Source organism: Phoxinus phoxinus (assembly GCF_949152265.1).
Source record: "Phoxinus phoxinus genome assembly, chromosome: 14".
Classification (NCBI taxonomy): domain Eukaryota; kingdom Metazoa; phylum Chordata; class Actinopteri; order Cypriniformes; family Leuciscidae; genus Phoxinus; species Phoxinus phoxinus.
In genome coordinates this window covers 12931555-12951540 of record NC_136889.1, presented here as the reverse complement: position 1 = coordinate 12951540, position 19986 = coordinate 12931555, and the positions used below count along the sequence as shown (strand labels likewise).

General features: G+C 37.6%; 2 protein-coding genes across 2 annotated transcripts; both read left to right on the top strand.

The window, feature by feature from the left end:
- The first annotated feature begins 4011 nt into the window (after positions 1-4011).
- kifbp (kinesin family binding protein) lies at positions 4012-11877 on the top strand. Its single transcript, XM_079634936.1, has 7 exons — positions 4012-4794; positions 4929-5027; positions 7301-7380; positions 7472-7655; positions 7819-7912; positions 10440-10552; positions 10649-11877. The coding sequence occupies exons 1-7, from the start codon at positions 4351-4353 to the stop codon at positions 11525-11527; spliced, it is 1893 nt and encodes a 630-aa protein (XP_079491062.1). The 5' UTR covers positions 4012-4350; the 3' UTR covers positions 11528-11877.
- A 2507-nt stretch (positions 11878-14384) lies between these two features.
- srgn (serglycin) lies at positions 14385-19939 on the top strand. The gene is made up of 3 exons (XM_079634200.1): positions 14385-14703; positions 15906-16044; positions 19269-19939. The coding sequence occupies exons 1-3, from the start codon at positions 14637-14639 to the stop codon at positions 19528-19530; spliced, it is 468 nt and encodes a 155-aa protein (XP_079490326.1). The 5' UTR covers positions 14385-14636; the 3' UTR covers positions 19531-19939.
- The last annotated feature ends 47 nt before the right edge of the window (positions 19940-19986 follow it).

Here is a 19986-nt window from a genome sequence, read left to right as displayed (position 1 = left end):
CAGGTTACAGCCAAATGTTGAAGTGAAAACATACATTGTGAGACTGTATATGGAGATAAATTAAGACACAGGCAGTAACCACACTTTCATGGGATAAAGATTCCAAGTAGGCAATATAGGCAAGATTTCTATAATTGATGTCTACAGTCAGGCAACATGAGTTCTGATAGGTCAGTGACCAGAAACCTTTGCAAGTGTCACTGACCCCATGAAAGGTTTCATCAGGACGTCTTCTCTGCTCTTTTGTATTCTCAGAATTTTGAACATCTTTAGTTTAGTGACATAAAACGAGAACAGTAGGTGTAAGAAGAAAGTTCCACCTTGTAGGGACTGCATGGGAAGGATGTTCTTATGGCACATTTGAATTAACAAATGTGAACTTCAGCAACCTAAGAGACTTAACTGACAAATATTAGAGGCTTGTTAACATTATAAAAAATATATAACGTATTAATACTATAAAAGACACAAACGCTACCTATTATCTTGTTCATCTTGTTGTTCAAACTTATAATATTGACTGTTATAATTTGGGGAAACATAAGTGTCATTTTCATGTTAATTGCTGTTAACACCAATAAGGTAAACTCAGGAAGTCAACAAAACCCAACAGCTGCACTTTGGTGTTTGTTGACTGACCAGCCAAATATTCAAAAAGTGGCAACCACATAGGCAGGTATAATTGCCACATGCTGATTTCAATTAGTGCCAAGTTGTAATATACTTTGTAATCTCTATCAATTTTAGAAGGGGATAGTTCACCCAAAAATAAAAATGCTGTCATCATTTACTCACCCTCATGTTGTTCCAGATCTGTGTGAGTTTATTTCCGCTGTTGAACACAAAATAGATATTTTAAAGTCCCCCTGTGGTCAATAATTTTTTTATTTATTATTAGAAACAATAATTATAAATAAATAAAAAAACTCTACACCCTTGCCTCATTTAGTATACGCGTTACAAGGTAGTTTGTAACGTCAGAAACACCAACGATTTCAAACCGTGTTTTTGGTCCACTGCAGTTTTAAGGAGAAAATACTCAGCAATCGTGTTGACTTATGCAATTGTACATGGTTTGTTTTAAAGCATATTAAAAACACCACATAGACATATAAACAATATTAAAAGCTTGATTTTCACCACAGGGGGACTTTAAAGAATGATGGTAACCAGAAAGTTGACGGCACCCGTTTTTTTTTTTTTTTACTATGGAAGTCAATGGGTCTAGTCAATTTTGACAGTCCAAAAAAAACATTCAAGCATTTATGTTATTACGCTTTAAAATCCATTTGCATTTATAGATTTCAATTACAATCTTTTTATTTTTTTTATTATTTCTCAGAATGAGTTGTATTTTCGCATGTAAGCCAAAAATCTCCACTCTTACATACACCAACCTTTCCAGGATTATTCCTATCTATATTCTGAAGGTTTTAGAGGGGGTTGTCACCTGATTTATAAAATGTTTTATGCCTATAAACATGATGATTTTTTTCTGGTGTTTGACAGTATTACCTGATTTATAGAGCGATAATAAGAGATTATCAATCCAATCCAATCCCCTTTGTAAAAAAAAAAAACCTCTAAAATGTCAACAAAATGAAATCGATTTTGAACCTGACTTATCCAATGTTTAGATTTCTGTTCTGGAAATGTATGCAAATTAGTGCATATGTAATCAGATAATGCCTCATTTGCATCTAGGCTACAAACATAACTTTTCAGCCAACTTGTATTACAGGACAATGGTCCTAATGTACTGTTATTTTTTTACCTATTGTGATATCTTTTTTTTCCTATTCACTGCCAGCAGGGATATCACATTAATGTATTATTGTATAACAGCACTTACTTTCATTTTTTTTTCCAATGTCGATATGATGCAATACACACACAAGACTGTATCAAATAAGTGCCAAAGCTCAGTGCCCTTGATGCACACTAAATACACAATATCTCTAATACTGCTTCCAAAGATGAGTAAGTGGATTTTGTAAAACGTTTGCAACTACTTTTTATCACTTAATTAGAAGCACCACAGTTAAATTGCGCCGTCTGTAACTGTTACATGGGGACTACTAATCAGATGCTTATAAGATTATTTTAAAGTGCAAAGTATTGAAAATCAAAATGTGTAAATAAAGCTCTGTAATTACATTACTTGCAGTGTGTCCCATTGGTTTATTTAGAAGTTGAACACACGGTCGTCATGCCTAATTGAACACATTTCACATTTCATTTGGGCCAAATACAGGAAACGTGTCATGTAAATGAATAGGCAAGTGGTCAAGTACAAAGACCACAAGTATGGGTATCGGGACAGGCCCCATGTATAAATAATTCACCTGCTGTCATTTCCGCCAACTCACAGGAAGTAGAAGCATGCTTGTCTGTGACATACACTGACCTGTAGATGGCGCCAGAGTGTCTGGAAGAGAGAGAGAGACAGTGACTGAACCAAGGCGTGCACAATGAATCTGCACATCAAGAGCTGATGATAACAATAAAATAGAGTGGTGCAGGGATGACATATTTTTGTAGGATGAAAACTAGAAACGAGATAGCATTTTAACACTTCCGGTTCTATAAAATACATCAGTAATACCCAGTTGTTATATTTTTTTTAAAGCTTTTCCTTGTCTCGTAAAAGGCAGTTGCTAACAAATGGCTAAATGGGACTACAGAGGCTGTCAGAGACAACGTCATCACACTTTTGTAAACTATCATAACTCAAATTTTCAGGGAAAAGACTGAAAGAGTTGTCGGAAGTGATGGTGACGTTGAAGTCATGCGACCGTGGTGTAGTTCATTTATAGCTTACGTTTAGCTTAACTTCTGCCGACTGTATTGAAGCTTCAAAATTCATAAAAGTTGTGTTCATTTGTAAAGATTATCACAGTGAACAAAACGTGTAAGAATCGTAAGCTTTTGTTTGTCACATACAGTACCATTTAAAGCATCTCCAATAAAGCAAAAGCCTATGGAAAAATCCAATTGGGTTTTTGTCAAGCGTGATGCTAACTTCTAGCCTGGCTCCACCCTCCTACGTACTTCCACTCAATTTTCATTTTCCTTCAGTACGTCTGGGATTGTGGTATATTCTTGGGTTTTCTCCGGTAAATTTTTACCGGTCCAATCAGCGAACAGAGGGAGTGGCTGAGAACGATGACGTTGAGGTTTTGTGCGCTAGTTTGAGTCGTTACGTCACGACTAAACGTTAGGGATTGGTTATGGGAGATCCAGAGTAGCTATGGGCAGATCCAATAGTTTTAAACTTCAACAGAGTACCCGCCTTCAAGGAAGTTAACGCTTGTCAATGGAAAGAGGCCAGACTCTCTGTACAAATTAAATGTATGAGAGTCTAGAATCAGGCTAGCTAACTTCCGGTTTGGCCTACAAAAATACGTCATCACTGCACCACTCCATAGTAAGCAACATAACAACAGAATAATGTAAATAAAATGTAATAAAATGAATAAAAAAATATAAATAGTTAGTCACCATGAAATCAAAACGACTTATGCGGAAGGTAGCTCAGAGGATAGAGCGAAACAAAACACCAGTCACGAATTGGAAGTCTAAGACGAGAATTTTTTAAGAGAAATGTCGAAGGATTTCGATATAAAAGAAGAGGAGCTTGAGTTTTTTGCCCGGCCCTATTTGAACCGTGAGAGGCGTCTAGTCTACTCACATCTAAGCGTACACTTTTCCTACGTCATACGTCGGGTCAGAGTTCACTCTTCCGCCGGAACTCGACTTACATACAGCGGTTACCTTCCGGAAGACAGTGATTATAGTGTATCAGGGGCGTAGAATTTATTAGGGACGCTAGGGACGTGTCCCTGCCAATATACAGTGACACTGATATATCTCTAGCAATAATTTCAATCAAAACTTAAAATATATTTATATATTGATGTCCCCATCCCCACCAATTTCAAAATCAAACCTACTCCACTAAAGTGTATCAATGTATAAATATAAATATTTTCTTACAAAAACACATGCTTCGCTTCAGAAGGACTTTATTAACCCCCAGGAGCTCTATGGATTTTATGACGGATGGATGCGCTTTTTGGGGCTTCAAAATCTATGGTACCATTCACTCCCATTACAAAGCTTTAAAGAGCCAGGATGTTTTTTCTTTATATATAACTCTGATTGTGTTTGGCTGAAAGAAGATGGCTGAGTAAATTATGGGATAATTTTCATTTTTGAGTGAACTAACCCTTAAAAAAAAAAGTTGTTCACTCTGATTTCATGGTGACTCTAGACACGACTACTAGAACCAGTGCGTTGTAAGGGCTTCATCACTGACCTCTGCTGGTGAACACTTAGCTCGGGGAAAACATGGCTGACAACCAGAGCGCAGAGTGGACGGCGGTGTGCGAGAAATTTCGCCTGGCCCATGAACTCTCCGAAATAGAGTCGAAAAAAGATCCTGAGAATAACCCTTTCCGATCGAAATACAAAGCTAGAGATCTGTTGAAGGAAATCCACTGTTCTTTGAAAAAGGACTTCGAGGAGGAGGGCGAGGTTGACAATGGAGCGGATAGTGAGTCCAGTCACACGGTGGATGGAGAACCGGGGAATGATTTTGGGAAAGCGTATGCTGGAGACTCTCCAGCCGGTCTGCGAGTAGCGAGGCTCGCGGTGTTGCAGTACCATCTCGGCGTAAACCACATAGAGACTGAGGAGCTCTCAGCTGGAGAGGAGCATCTGATGACCTGCATGAAACTCATTGACAAGTGCACAACAACACGGGAGAACGTCTCGCTGTTTATACAGGCCCGGGTAAATATACACTGCGTATCCGAGCATTTTCTTCTAAAAAGTTTCATATAGTTGAATAAATGTGCAGTGTAGCTTACTCTTTGACTTCTGCGCCATGGTGTATCTATTGTCTGTCTGTGTCTTTTTTTTGACAGAATCAGCTCGGCATTTTGTGGGCGGGAAGAGATGAGATTGAAAATGCTCAAGGATTTCTGGAGATTGCTGAATCAATGTATTTGCTCTACATGAAAGAGGTGTGTGGTACCGTACGGATTTGGCTGGCACAAACAACTCTCTTTGGGCATGGGCGGGCATCAGATGCGAGTTCCGGGTGACGTCACTGTGACGCGTCCTTTTTGCATAGTCCGGTAGTTTGGTTTTTATTAAAAAAACACGAGAGTTTTGTCCCAAACGACATATACTATCTATGCACTGTGTACTACTTAACCGTGTAGAGTATGAATTTTACACGATTATTTTTGCCATCAAACATCTGAGTCTGATGGCCCCTCACCCTACATATAAGTACAAAAGTATGCAACAACATTACACAATGCTCTTTTCCTGGTTAATTAATGCATATTGTAGGTTTTTTAAGTGTACTTATTATTTTTAGATTTTTCAGTATGAACAGACTACTCGCACTATACTATAAAATGGCATGGCAAAATGTGCATATAAGTATGCAAATTGGGACTCACCTGAGTTGTGTCCCTAATGACGCACTAAACTCTGGGTGCTTCTCATTTCTTATTTGTGCACCCTCACTTCCTTTCCTCGCTGCCTTTCCACCCGTCTCAGCTCCACCCCCTGTAGGATGCAAGGGAAGGCTGCATGGAAAGAAAATGAGGATGGAGGAATCAAAGGAAAGCTTATTTGTGTGTACATATATATATGTATATGTATATATATATTGGAATATTCTTGATCACTCGAGCGTCACTTCAAAGCTTCATCAGCTGCGATCAAAGATCTGCCCTTATTTTGTTAAAGTTAGGTTATTTAAATAATAAAGATAAAGCAAGATGCCCTGTTGATATATGTTTGATATATGATTTATTTAAACCTGCAAAGGTAAAACATAAATTAAAATTATTGTGACAGATAGGGGGAGCAGGATTTATACAGGATTTATGAAGGGGGAGGAGAATTTATACATGCGTCAGGCTTTTCGACAAGAAAGGCACCTGTGCATCCTCGCTCATAGCTCCTCTGGAAGCTTCCTCACTCCTTGTGGTGCAATTAGAGAATTGAGATGTCCTTTAAGATGGCTGAATTCGATCTGTTTCCGGGTCACGGGCTGGAGGACGGAGGAGCGAGGAAACAAGGAAGCGTCAATTTGAGAATTGAGAAGCACCCTCTATGCCAGGGCAGGGCAACTTTGGCTTTTGAGATCCACTTTCCTGACGAGTTAAGCTCCAACCCTAAACAAACTCGCATGCCTGTAGCTTACTAGTTATCCTGAAGACCTTTGCTGCATCCGAAAGCTTAGGCAGCTGACTTGTTGCCTCACTGCCCTATCAGTCAATGATTTTGCATTTGTGCTCGAAGGTACCTCACAGAACTAATTTCGGACATGCTTTTGAGGCAGCATAACGGTTTAATGATCTACAACAAAATAGAGAGAGCTTTGGTGATAACTAAGCTAATATTTAATTACTACTACAATACTAATGTCTCACTAGAAATATCATCAAAATTGGAAAACATTGGTCAAAAACATACATTTACACCAGGGATGGGCAACTTGGGTCCTGGAGGGCCACTGTTCTACAGAGTTTAGCTCTAACACTGATAAAAACTCACTTGCCTGTTCCTTTCTAATAATCTTCAAGAGATTAGCTTGTTCATTAGGGTTGGAGCTAAACTCAGCAGTACAGTCAGTGGCTCTCCAGGACCGAAGATGCCCATCCCGGATTTACACACAAACTGACCCCCAACCACAACTTTCAGATGGCATCTTTATTTTTTTAGCTTAATGGTCACAAAATGGAATGGATTGTGGGCTATCAAAGGCAGGGAAGGATGCATCAATGGTATATTGGTCAGTGGTATCTCAGGAGACAGAGTTAGTGAAGCTAACATTGGATTCGGACGTGCCTTTATGACTTCCTATCTTGGAATGCTTCCTACAAAGGCAGCATTTTTAAGATGTTGGATGCAGCCCTTGATTAACTTGTACAGTCATGTTTAATCAGGGTTGGAGCAGAAAAGTGAAAAGAAGAGTTGCCCACCTCTGCACTATTCATTTATACTATCTTATGTGCAATTTACAGTGAGTTTATTTTATTTTATTTGAGGGTTGTTGATTATCATATCTAAAAATAAATAGCAACTCAATTTGATAATCTGGGCTCTGTGGTTAACTATAACCTTTAATATTATATGAATGTGTGATTAAGGGCTCCCCATATAGTTTACAGCATTAGAATAAAATTTATTTAAACACTATCTCTCTGCAGTCTCTGCAAACTACTAATAAAATATGAGTTTTTGGGCTGATATTTATTCCCTTTATGCATATTAGGATGGTCAGCCACCACTGGATCTTCAAGACTTTTTTGTGCCAGAGGGAGAAGAATCATCCCAACAAGAGAAGACAAGAAGGTAATATCCCTCCCCCTGATCTACTTTATAAAATATTATCGTGGTTCCAGAAATGTTTTTAACTCCACTTTATCCCCTTGTGTGCCAACAGGTTTGAAATGGCTTATACGCACACACTGTATTACTTGGCTCAGGTGTACAAGAATCTGCAGCAGTTTGAGAGAGCTGGACAGTACTGTCACAGTACACTACAGAGGCAGCTGGAGTACAAGCAGTTTGTGCCGCTCGAGTGGGCCATTAATGCAGCCACACTGTCACAGTACTACATCACCAAGGTAAAGTGACCATTGAAGTAATTAACAAGTACAAGATACAGTGCGTGTTTATCTTCAACCATTTTCACTTGTTTTGGTGCATTATCTTGACTGTGGTCAAGGCCAGAGGAATTCACTGTATATATGTCTCTCTTGGTATGTCTCTCTTGTCACTGTATCACAGACACGGTACATGGAGGCTCGTCACTGTTTGGCTGCGGCTAGTGTCATTGCTACCCTTGCTGGAGAAATCCCCTCAGAGGCAGCTGCCAAAGAAAGTGGGTTTCTGCATTGTTTTTGACTGTTCAATCTTGTATACTGTGTATTTCCCTGCATTTCCATTTAGGGATGCACAAAAATTCCGGCGGCCAAAAATGGCATATACCGGTATTGGAAAATATATGCTGCCCCGCCGCTCAGTGTTCAGCGCTCAGGTTTCACTCTCGCTCTAGCCGTTATCACTGCGGTGTGACGCTCCGCTCATGTACCGCTCATCAGAAAAACAAAGTTCCAAATAACGCTCCGACAAGAAACTTCTATGTAGTAGTATAATTGTTTCTGTTTGTAATAGCCCTGCTGTGCTAAAAATGACGCTACCCTCTTGTTCACTGATCCGCTCCCCACTACACTCTGCTCACATGCTCTTATAAATAGCTTTGTAGGATTATTCATCATTTTGGATAATTGGTCAAAAATAAATCTGTTAAATCTGATTCTGTTGCATAGAACTGAAGAAAGAATAATACATTGATATTTAATATTAAAGGATAAGTCCGGTATTTAACACCTTGAGTCTATATTGTAGTTTGTTTTGGATGAACAAGAGTGGTGGACAAATTTTTTTTGACAATGGTTCCTCTCTCGAGTTTTTGACTATAAAAGAATTGGCCATGGACCCATTTAACATTGGAGTCAATGTGCATGTCCGAAAATGTCATTAAAACAGCCAATGATGTTCGTTTACAAAACTGTGCAACTCACCGAGTGGTTAGTGGTGTTCGTTGATGATTATAAACAATATATCGTCGCAATATATGATTCCAATCCGTTTATTTTGCTATAGTGGAACTATTTTTTCAACAATGGGATTTTACAAAATGACGAATAAAACACGACAGAAACTGTATTTCGCAACACTTTTTGTTTCTGGAACATCAACTAACACCACTAATCACTCGGTGAGTTGCACAGTTTTGAAAAATAATGTTAAAGGTTGTTTTAATGACATTTTCGGACATGCACATTGACTCCAATGTTAAATGGGTCCATGGCCAATTCTTTTATAGTCAAAAACTCGAGAGAGGAACCATTGTCAAAAAAATGTTGTCCACCACTCTTGTTCATCCAAAACAAACTACAATATAGACTCAAGGTGTTAAATACCGGAATTATCCTTTAATACATTTCCTGTCCAATTTTAGTGTGTTGCTTTCAATAACAGTGTGGTTATTTTATTTTATTGGCTTGTTTTTTTTAAATTCAGTATCATTAAAATTATTGAATTTCATTAAAAAGTCTAATATTATACTTTTACAAAAAAGCTAATTTAAAATAAATAAATAATGAATTAATGAAAACAAAACTCCCAAATTTAGGCAGTTCACATGAGGCCTTAGTTTCACTCTGGAAATAACTGAAACAGTGATATTTAACACAATCTGTCTGTTATTGTAACATCCATGCTTGTCAGTTGTTATACATTGCATGAGATCCGGAGGTTGTACAAACCTACACACTGTGATATTTAGCAAGAGAGTCTTGACCAACTACACATAAACGCTAACTTAGAGATAGCACGGAATTTTGTCCAGAGACAAAAAAAAAGTTTATATATACTAAAAAAAAAATTGAAAGTGTTAAAAATGCTGCATTTGAAGCATGAGACTAATGGTGTTCACAAACACTGAGCCAATTCATTATGTAAACTACCATTCAATAGTTTGGGGTCAGTAATTTTTTTTTTTTTCAGTTAAAATGCATTAAATTAATCAAACGTGACAGCGATGACATTTATAATGTTACAAAATATTTATATTTCATGAATTCTGTTCTTTTGAGCTTTCTATCCTTTTCTATCCTTCTCAGGATCTAGACTAGACGGATCTAGACGGTTTCCTCAACTATTAAGTGGCACAACTGTTTTTAACATTGATAGTAATAAGAAATGTTTCTTGAGCAGAAAATCAGTATATTAAAATGATTTCTGAAGGCTCATGTGACGATGACTGATGCTGAAAATTCAGCTTTGCCATCACAGGAATAAATTACATTTTAAAATATATTAAAAAGTTATTTTAAATTGTAATAGTATTTCACAATACTAATGTTTTTACTGTATTTTGATCAAATAAAATACCAACTAGTACTAGGTGAGCGTAAGAAACAATCCCAAATAAAGTATTCTCCTGCTATACTTTTTTTTCTTACAATGCTTTAGTTCTGTCATGACAATGTTGATATGTTTGGTCTTGGCGGAATAGATCTGCTATGCTGCTGTAGGTTATTGCTACTACAGAGCAAGCTTGCTACTGCCAATACATACATGACACACTGCTGTGAGTAAGTGAGACGTGCTGTCCAAGTATTTGAAGGTTGAGCAGGGAGCTCATTGGCTACTGATAGGAACCAATCAGCTGTGCCCTATAGATAATTAAGTGATTGCAAGCAGATTGAGTTAAGGACCTATCAACCTGCACCATCTAGAGTTTCATGACAGAACTTTGTATTTTATTTAAAATGTTCACACATTGGTCTGAATTAAAGTATATGATAATTTACAATAAATTATTATTAATCTTCCCAAAGGTGAGGCTGAATTTGAAAAACGCGAAGAGCTACTGCAGAAGCGAGCCGAAATTGCTAGATGTTGGATCAAATATTGCCTTAATCTGCTGCAAGATGCGAAAAAACTTCTTGAGGTAGCCATCCTTTATCTTTTTACATTTCAAGAGCTCATGTACACAAATTGACAGTTATTAGTTTGACTTATCTGAGTGATTTCCATTGCTGCACAGGATAACGTCGGCGAACTAGACTCAGATCGGCAGGAAGAACTGAAAAGAGCTCGTCGGAATGAAGAGGAAGAGAAAGAGAAGGGAAGAAAGAGTGCCATCCTTTTTGGTTCAAGCGATACTTTCGACTCTATTTGCAGCCTGGAAGAGAAAGTAAGCAGCATGCTTCCGCTGGAATTCGAAGAAGCACGTGGCATCTTCCTGGTGGGTCAAGGCTACGTAGCTCAAGCCAAAGAGTATTTTGAAATGGATGGTCACGTCACAGATCACATTGAGATCTTGCAGGACCATAGCTCTCTCTTCAAGGTCCTGGCCTTCTTTGAAGAGGACATGGAACGGCGCTGCAAGATGCACAAACGTCGCGTCGACATGCTGGAGCCAATCTGCAAGGATTTGAATGCTCAGTACTATTTGTTAATCTGCCGGCAGCTGCAGTTTGAACTTGCAGAAACCTATTATGAGATGATGGACCTGAAGCTAGCTGTGGCCGACAAGCAGGATCAGCCAGACGTGCACACCATCAAGAAGTTTAACCTCTTGTGTTCCTCCTCTACTAGGTATTATCAGATGTTCCTCGACTCCGTCCGCTCGCCAGAGGGCAAGTTTCCTGAAAAGCTCGAGGATGACCTGGTGAGGCCGGCGTTGGTGGCCAAATTCCGTGTCGCCAGATTACAGTCCAAGCTGATTTCCAGTAACCCGGCTTCTCAACTGGAGAACCTCAGCCTCTCGCTAGAGTCGTACAAGTTCGTAGTGCAATACTGCGAGGAGAATCCAGAAGCCAAGAATGTAGTTGAAACCGAGCTAGAGCTGAGTGTGGAGATGGCCACTCTGCTTCCTCTGAAGATCAACAGAATCAAATCCACAATGGCCTCCGCCAACTAACACGCTGTTGAAAACACCTCGCATAAATATGAACAACTGACTACTACACACTACTCCTTGTTCCATGCCACACATAAATGTATCTAATGAGCCTTCACAGGACCACCTTGTAAGAAACTCGTTCAGCCCTTGGAAACGTTGATGTGAACTGATGTAACTGCATGATTTACAGTCATTTATTTATTTTCAAAGTACTATGTACAATTTAGTTTTTTTAAATATTGTGATTGGTATGTTTAGCAAGCCCAATATGAACGATATAACTGTACTAATATTAAAGCATTTTATGCCAATAAACAAGCCAAAAAAAAGTTATTTAGTTTGTCTTATTCTGTCAAAATCTTATTCACAGTATATTTATTTTCAGTTTATATCATCTTAGACACATACACAAAAACTGGCTTAGTTTAGTTGCTGCCAAGGTTGTGCAATTTATAGCTGGCCAATTATCCGGCTGAATGCAAATAGGAAAGTACCTGAAAGTACAGGGCCATTTAACATTTAATTGAGTTTGTGCAACAAAATTAGGATGGCGAGACATTTTATGCAGTCAAGTTTGATGTACATCTAATTCAATTTTTTTTTAAATCAAGGATGTGGTTCTTGTTTGGTGATAATCAGAAGAGTCAGTTGTGTAATTAACGGTTGTTTTCAACATAAAGTTGAACAAGTGGAATAAGTAACCAACGGTTGACCCGCAAAGTATAACCCAAACTTATTGCATTTCCTTCTCTAAATATTTCAGTAATACCATTCTGGTGCTTCCCTTTTTTTTGTATTTTATCTACTTTATATTCATAACAAATAACCAATACCAAATTAATACCCAGATAGTAGGTGCACATACATAACTGACTATGGGTGTGTGCCAAGTTTTACTCTGAGATACAATTTAATATCAACAATTAAAGCCTAGATACTCGGATTCTAAAAAATAAAATAAAAAGTTGAATAAAATAATTTTCCGTTTTATAAATTGGATATCCAATGTTTTGGTGTCTATAATAATAATTTAGTTAGTGTGATCAATTAAAAGAAAGGTTTGATTTAAGTTAAATCAAAGAAACTTGCTAGCTTGCTATATGTCGATCAAAAAGAAGAAATACGGGAAATGGTGTCATAGTTTCATCTTGAGTAAAGAAAAGCAAATGCTGAGAGTGCAGGTTTTTCCCAAAGGCAATAAGATGTAACCATCATCATTACATGTTTTAGTCAAGTCTCTGCGAGGAGCAAATATTACACAATCTGAAAAAAAGCTCTCCCAAGCCAAAATTATTACACACTCTTTTGTTCTTGAGATATATAGCATCTCATCATTATTCCTGAAATATAAGTAAATGCCCTGTGACTTGTGTGTTTGGGACTCTCGGTCATCTTCAGTCTGAGAGACAAACAAACTTCAGACCCTGAACTTAGCCAAATAATTATAGTTTGACTGACACCAAACTTGATGTACGTAGTGCTGTTTAAAGTGTGAAGGTTGTTGTATTTCATCTACATTTAGTTCATCTCAATCTTTCATCATCTTATTTACCTATAACTCTTTTAGTATCTGAATCCGATGTCAGGTTATTTCCATATATTAGATGGAACACTATTAATTAGTTAGTCATCAAGCCTTGAATTAATCCGTGTTCTTAAAATAATCATACTTAAGAATAAAAACAGTTATCTGTCTGACTGCTACAGTATGGCCAAATTAGCTAACAGAAATGTATCAAAGTCCCCCTTTGTAATACAAGACAAAATTTCCCACACTTTCCTTTTGCTTATGCATGCAATGGAAAACTCCTCTCTGTCTTGCCATATTGTGTTCAAATAAAAGGAGAAACCCTTGTCATTTCCTGCTCGAGCAAAACCACTTCCTGCAAGTTATGACAGCTTTGTATCAACATGTTCACACATTCAGGCTGAGCACAAAACTGCTATAGAGTCTTTTCACTGTTTCACATTATTGCATTTAGATGTTCGTGTTTATAATAGCATATACTGTAACATATCCATGCCCCTTTTTAACAAAAAGGGATTTTTTGTTTGTTAGATAGCAGTTTATAGTGGTTCATTTATCACCATGTGGATAGCAATTACTAAAATCATATTACAATAGAATGATCCAAAACATGTATGTCTGCATCAAATAACTCTTTACTTTTTCGTCTGTCTTTTTTAATGTCGTCATTGTGTTTTATTTGTAGGCTATTGTATAATTTAACATTCATGTTATTTTAATTAATCTATTGGAAATGACTTTACAACCCATTCCCAGAAAAGTTAGGTCTTAGTTGGAAATAAGATATCAATTTATGGGTGATTCTGCAGAATTTAACCTTGTTAATCCTATTCTGTGAGTTGATATTGCTAAATGTCCCAGACATGTTGCAACAACAACAAAAATGTAAAAATACAGCTATGGACGTTAGATGGTTTGCATTTGTTGCTTACGTCTAGGCCTGACACATCAGAATGATTTATAACGGAGCACAGTTATGTACCCTGGATTTCATTTGACACATTTTTTTGTTAAATGGGAACAAATAGTGTAACAGCAGTTTTATTTGTGTGGGGGTTTTTTCACACTTGAGCTTATGTCCCACTTTTGCTGAACACAATTAGATATGTTTAGCAATTGTTAAAGGAACATGCCCTGACATCACTTCAGTTATAACACTTTAAAAAAATGAATTGTATGTCTAGAGGGCTACTAGCCTAATTTTGGCACTCACCTTTAGTTAAGTTCTAGTTTTAGTTCAGTTTTCCAATAGCCCACCACTTGTTGGATGGACACAAAACAAGTTCTAAATAAAACGGAGTTTATTGTTGTTCTCTCATTGGAACTGACGTTTTCATATTTTTGTTTAGTTTTAACCTGACTTGTTTTGGCATTCCTGTTGTGTATATTTAAAACGACGGTTGAATTCGGTTTGTATGTTAGTAATAGTTCAGATTGAGAAACCTTGCCAAAGCGAGCTGTTGTGGGCTGATTTCAGGAAACAATGACGCACACAGGGGCAGGGTCTTTTACATAGTCTATTGAACTAGGAGAAGTTTTTGTCTGAAGTTCATTTGAAGACATTTTCTTTCGCATCTTCTGCTTTGGAGGAACAATAGGATGACATTTTACCACAGAATAACTTTGGCACTGGCAATAATATGCCTTTTTGGGGACAGTGGACAAGGTAAGTTTATTATTTAGTCTAAGCATTCTAAGATCAGGTTTTGAAGTAACGTTAGCCTAACTTAGATGATAAACTCGTCACGGAAGGTGTTTCTGGATTATAAAAACTGCGTATCTTCATGAAAAGTTCGCTAGATTGTTATGAAAAATTAAATATAAAAAAAGAGTAACTTGTCAGCCACGATTGTTGACTGTCAAATCATTCATCGTTATTCTGAAAAATATCAATAGGACATCCATCTCTTGCACAATTACGGATATTTTACAGCTATTTCTGCGTAGGGCTTTTACATTAGGAAATGCGTCCGTTGTTTAATTTAATTTAATTAATTCACTAGCCTATAAGTAGAGTGTTCACGCTAATACTGACTTTGCCCATATAGCCTACCATTAAACAGTTGCCTAATTATAAAATATTTTATATAGGCCATAGCCTACTAATAATTAATTTACTTAGATATTCTTCGATTCCGAATCGCGTTAACGACACTGGTTTATTTAACGGTTCTATCAATCTATCATTTAGTAGTTTTTAGTAAGAAATGTTTTGAAAAACAATCTTGTTGCTTATAATGAACTCAGCAGCCCGTTGCTGATGGTCGCGATGTTTGGTTTTGATTCACTAAAAAGAACCGGCACATTAGAATGATCCGTTCGGAGAACTGGCTACATTGTAACGCGCATCTTGGTTTTGATTCACTAAAAAGAACCGGCACATTAGAATCGTTCGTTCGGAGAACTGGCTACATTGTAACGCGCATCTTGGTTTTGATTCACTAAAAAGAACCGGCACATTAGAATCATTCGTTCGGAGAACTGGCAGCATTGTAACGCTCAGCTTGTTTTTGATTCACTAAAAAGAGTTGGATTTATATTGTGAAATTGTGCCATATTGTGCAATAAGCTTTTCTTCGGCGGGATTTATTTAATTATACACAATAAAAACACATAATAAACAAATAGCTAGGCCTACATAGTAATAAAATTGGTAGGCTACATAAGATACTACATAAAAATAAAATTGGCTACTTAAAAACTATTTAATAAATAAATACAATTTGTGCTCACAAATTAATTACAAAATACATAATAAAACACTGGTCAGTTCATTATTAGAATATCATGCCCGAGGAGTTTGTTTGAGGATAGTGTTAATGTCTGACAAGCCCCTCATCTGTCGTTCTGTATTATCCCTGAACTCAGGAGTCCCAACCAAAGGCAGGTATGTGTGGGTGAAATGCAACCCAGATGATAAGAACGCAAACTGTGTCACACAGAAGGGCCCTTTGGTGCCCCTGTCAGGGCTTAGCGCCCGACTTCCACCTTCTGCTGCAAAACACATGTAAGTTGCCTGTTTATTTACTTCTGTTCACTTACTTTGACATGTTTATGTCTAGATTAATGAAAACTAAAGAGTTTAGGAAATGTATTGTATTATGCATTTCACTACTGCAAACTGTAGACCTTTGAGATTTAGTTTGTTTAGTTTGCAGAAAATCTTATCACCACTATCCCTCCTGTCATACCTGAATCCCAGATATTTTCTTGGAGAAATTATGTATAGCATTTTCACAACCAATATTCATGATCAAGAATGGGACCACTGGAGTCGTGTTACAGCTTAATCATCAATCAATCATTTCAATACTATCTGCAGTGGAAGCTAAAGTTTTTAGAGATTTTTTTATGAGAGACATTTTTCGACCTACAGGAAGTACTGACTGCTTCCTCAGATATGATGTCATAGAAAGTGGGGTTAAGAAATGAAAGAAATGCATTAAGTTTTACTGAATTTTGTTTCTTGGAAACATTTTAACCAAAATATGCTGATGTTATTCAACATCAGGGGCATTTCGAGAGTTGCTTATATGTTTTGACAATTTGAAGGCGACGTTTCACCACATGATTCAAATCTCTGTTATCGTTTTCCTGGCAGTGCTGGTATTTTCTGCTGAAAGTAGTAGATTGTGTCTTATCACGGAAATATATATATTCATAAGGATGAGATAATTTCTGTAAAAATAATTTACTGTCAAATACACGTTTTAGTGCTAGAACTACAATTGTTGTTTGTTATATAACTGGAAAAGGCACTAGCTAAAGTGTCAAATGTTTTGTGTGTTCTGATTTTGCTAATTACACAATATGAGAATATGATCCTATTTGAATCACTGTAACATCAGTATTTTTTATTTAATTACTTATGGTCAAATTTGTTCTTGGATTGTATCTTTTTCTACTCAGCATTTCTCATGCTGAATCACTTCCTTCCATGCTTCAATCATATTGACGTCACGGCAGCTGTATCTCCCTTACCATTTTTCACAATCTTCACCCTGATATCTTACAGATCAACAAGATAATAATATTGAAAAAGTCAAAGAATGTTCCTGTTATTCACTCACTTTTTGGTTGAATTGTTATAGTTCACAATATCTTCCTTACACATATAAAAATTAATTTTGAAAGTCACCAGTTCAGTTCTTTTTTTAATATTGAAGGAGTATTTATAATAAATTATTTCTCTGAGCACATTATGATTTCTAAAACATTCACATCCCCCCATAATCTTTAATAATATAACTTCCCCTCCCTCTTGCAACACCACCTCTTCTCTTCTCTGATGTCGTGTTTAGTGGCGTGAGGACGGGACAACCTGTCAATCACATGATATCACAGCAATAGCAAACCACAACAATCCAAACAATTCCTGATGGACAAAATTAAGTCACTGCCTACATTCTTTCCGGTTCGAAAAGCCATTTCACTTGAATATATGTCACAATAGGGAAGGCAATTCTATTGCAACTTCTGTTTTATGTTGACTAGGTATAGTGTGGAGGTCAGCGGGATGATTAAAGATGCTATATTATGCCCTGCTCTTTTACAAAGTCTTGATTTTGTTTTTGGGGTCTAGTAGAATTGTTTTATATGCTGGAATGTTCAAAAACACATTCTTTTTCACATATTTGACATTGTTGCAGCACCTCTCTCTCCAGTCTGCCTGCAACACTCTGACAAACGCCCCGACTCTGACTCTGGTTCTGGTAGGCTACCTGAAAAGCGCAATGTGCTCTGATTGTGCTGTGATTGGTCAACTGCTTCAAGTGTGTTTCAGAAATGTCACACTCCTGAGGTAGCCTGGGAAAACCCAGACCACTTCTGGCAAATTTAGATTTGCTCTGCAAGTGGGTCTGGCAAAGAGCGCATTGAAACCCATTTCCAATCCGTCGAAATCGCGGCACCAATCAGAAACGTTGGGGCGGGCTTTACACGATGACGACAGAGCAGCGACGGTGACGCAGATGTTGTACATTACAGAGATGGATGCCGCTATCGCGTCTGTTTCAAGCGATTTAAAATGGTCATTTACAAAAACGGCAAAAGTCGTCAGAAGCCATTGCTACATCTTTCTGAAAAACACAAACAGAGAATTGCTGAGAGTCTCAGATGTTTCTCCATCGCTCTGATTGGTTTTAGTTCTATCCAATTGCGCCCAGAGCCATTTGAGCGACGTCCGTTGGTGACGCCCCTGTGGAAATGTATTGTCTATGGAGCTTTGCCAGACCCTAACTCAGTTACAACTGGTTTTCCCAGGCTACTCCTGAGGCAACTCGACCAGCCCTCTTCCCCCTTCCCCCCTTTGCATATTTATTGGGAATTATTTAAACGAGGAAAATAATTTGTGAAAGATGTTCCTGGAGGAAAACTTAAAAGAATGGCAGCTAGTGGTCGGAATAGGTACTGCAGTCCAAATTCAAAATATCGGAGATCGTTGTTTCCATAGACATCATATGGTTGTTTTCCCGCCCCCTCCTCCTGACTCGACGCTCACTCGGGTTTACAGTTTTAGGACACGCAACAGGAATGAGCGCAATTGACAATGAAAGTCGAGGAGACTTACACAAATACACACTGTAAGATGATGAGTTGATTTATCCGGATTTTAATATGCTCTCGTTCATAGAGATTTTTAGATGGGTACCGAGGCTTTTTAGGTTGGGTTGAATCTGCAATCTCTGACCCAGTTTGTTCGCTGGCTGCAATACACTGTGTTTCCTGCCAACTGGCATCCCGGGGTGTTGAAATACTATTGGGTGAACTGGCAGTGGGTGAGAACACACAGAGTCACAGACCAAAACAAAAACAGACATTCCAACACAGAACGCACATTTCAAAGTAAATACTGGCTGTAGAAGTGTTTTTCCGAGAAACGAGTGTGTGAACTCTGCATGTTTCCTATATCTGCAAACATGGTATTATGCTTTAGTAGAGTGAAAAAGTTACATACAGCACCTTTAAGACTACAAGCAAAGCAAAGCATTTCAGGGAGTTCAGAAACAGGGCTTACTGATATAGAGAATAACTCTTTGGAGTAGACTTTGTGCTTTGGAACTTTGCAGACCTTTTTCATGCTCAAACTGCAGGATTATACACTGAAAGCTGAAAATGTAAAAAAAAAAAAACTTTAATGAACTGGCCCCTTAATTTCTCAACAAAATGACAGGAAGGGCTGAGAGGATGTTGGAGCGCTCTTGAATGACTTTGTGCTTTTGTTTTCAACAGAGTCCCAGTAGAGGAAGCCACTCCTGAGATTGAGGAGCAGTCGGGAGAGGGTTCAGGTAACGCAGACACCTTGGCCCCTTTCCTCAACAAGGATCAGCAGTGGGTGGGAGACGATCCAGAGCAGGAAGTCAACAAAAATGAAGTGGAAGCATCGACTTGGATGGAGTCCAGTGGAGACATTGATTACGCCGATTATGTCACACCTCAGAAAATACATTGGCTTTCTTCACAGGATTTGAAAGAGGACAACATTATTGCGTAAAGCACTGCATAACATCTCATGTGCTTTTTCTGTTTTCTTTTGTACAATGTGAAACATACGGGATGCTGCTTTTTTTGGTCACAGATGTAATTAATATATAAACTGTGCCATGCTCTGCAAAAGTTAATTATATCCAAAATTGCATTGTAAGGATCTATTTTATTTTCCTTTTTTAAACTTATTATTTTATTTACTCTTAATGTCCATAGTGTGACCCATGATCTGACTTAACTATTAAAACAATCATTTTAATTAATTTGGAATGGAAATATTATTAAATGCAACCGAGACAGTGTAAAGTGTTTGGATAGCAAGGAGTACATTTTGTAAACATTTAAATGTAGTTTTTTGCCACTATTGTATAATATTTTGAATTTCAAAAAACAACTTAAATAAAAGAATATACAACAAACAACTTAGTCTTATTTTGAACTCTTCAAACCAGCAAAGGGAGTA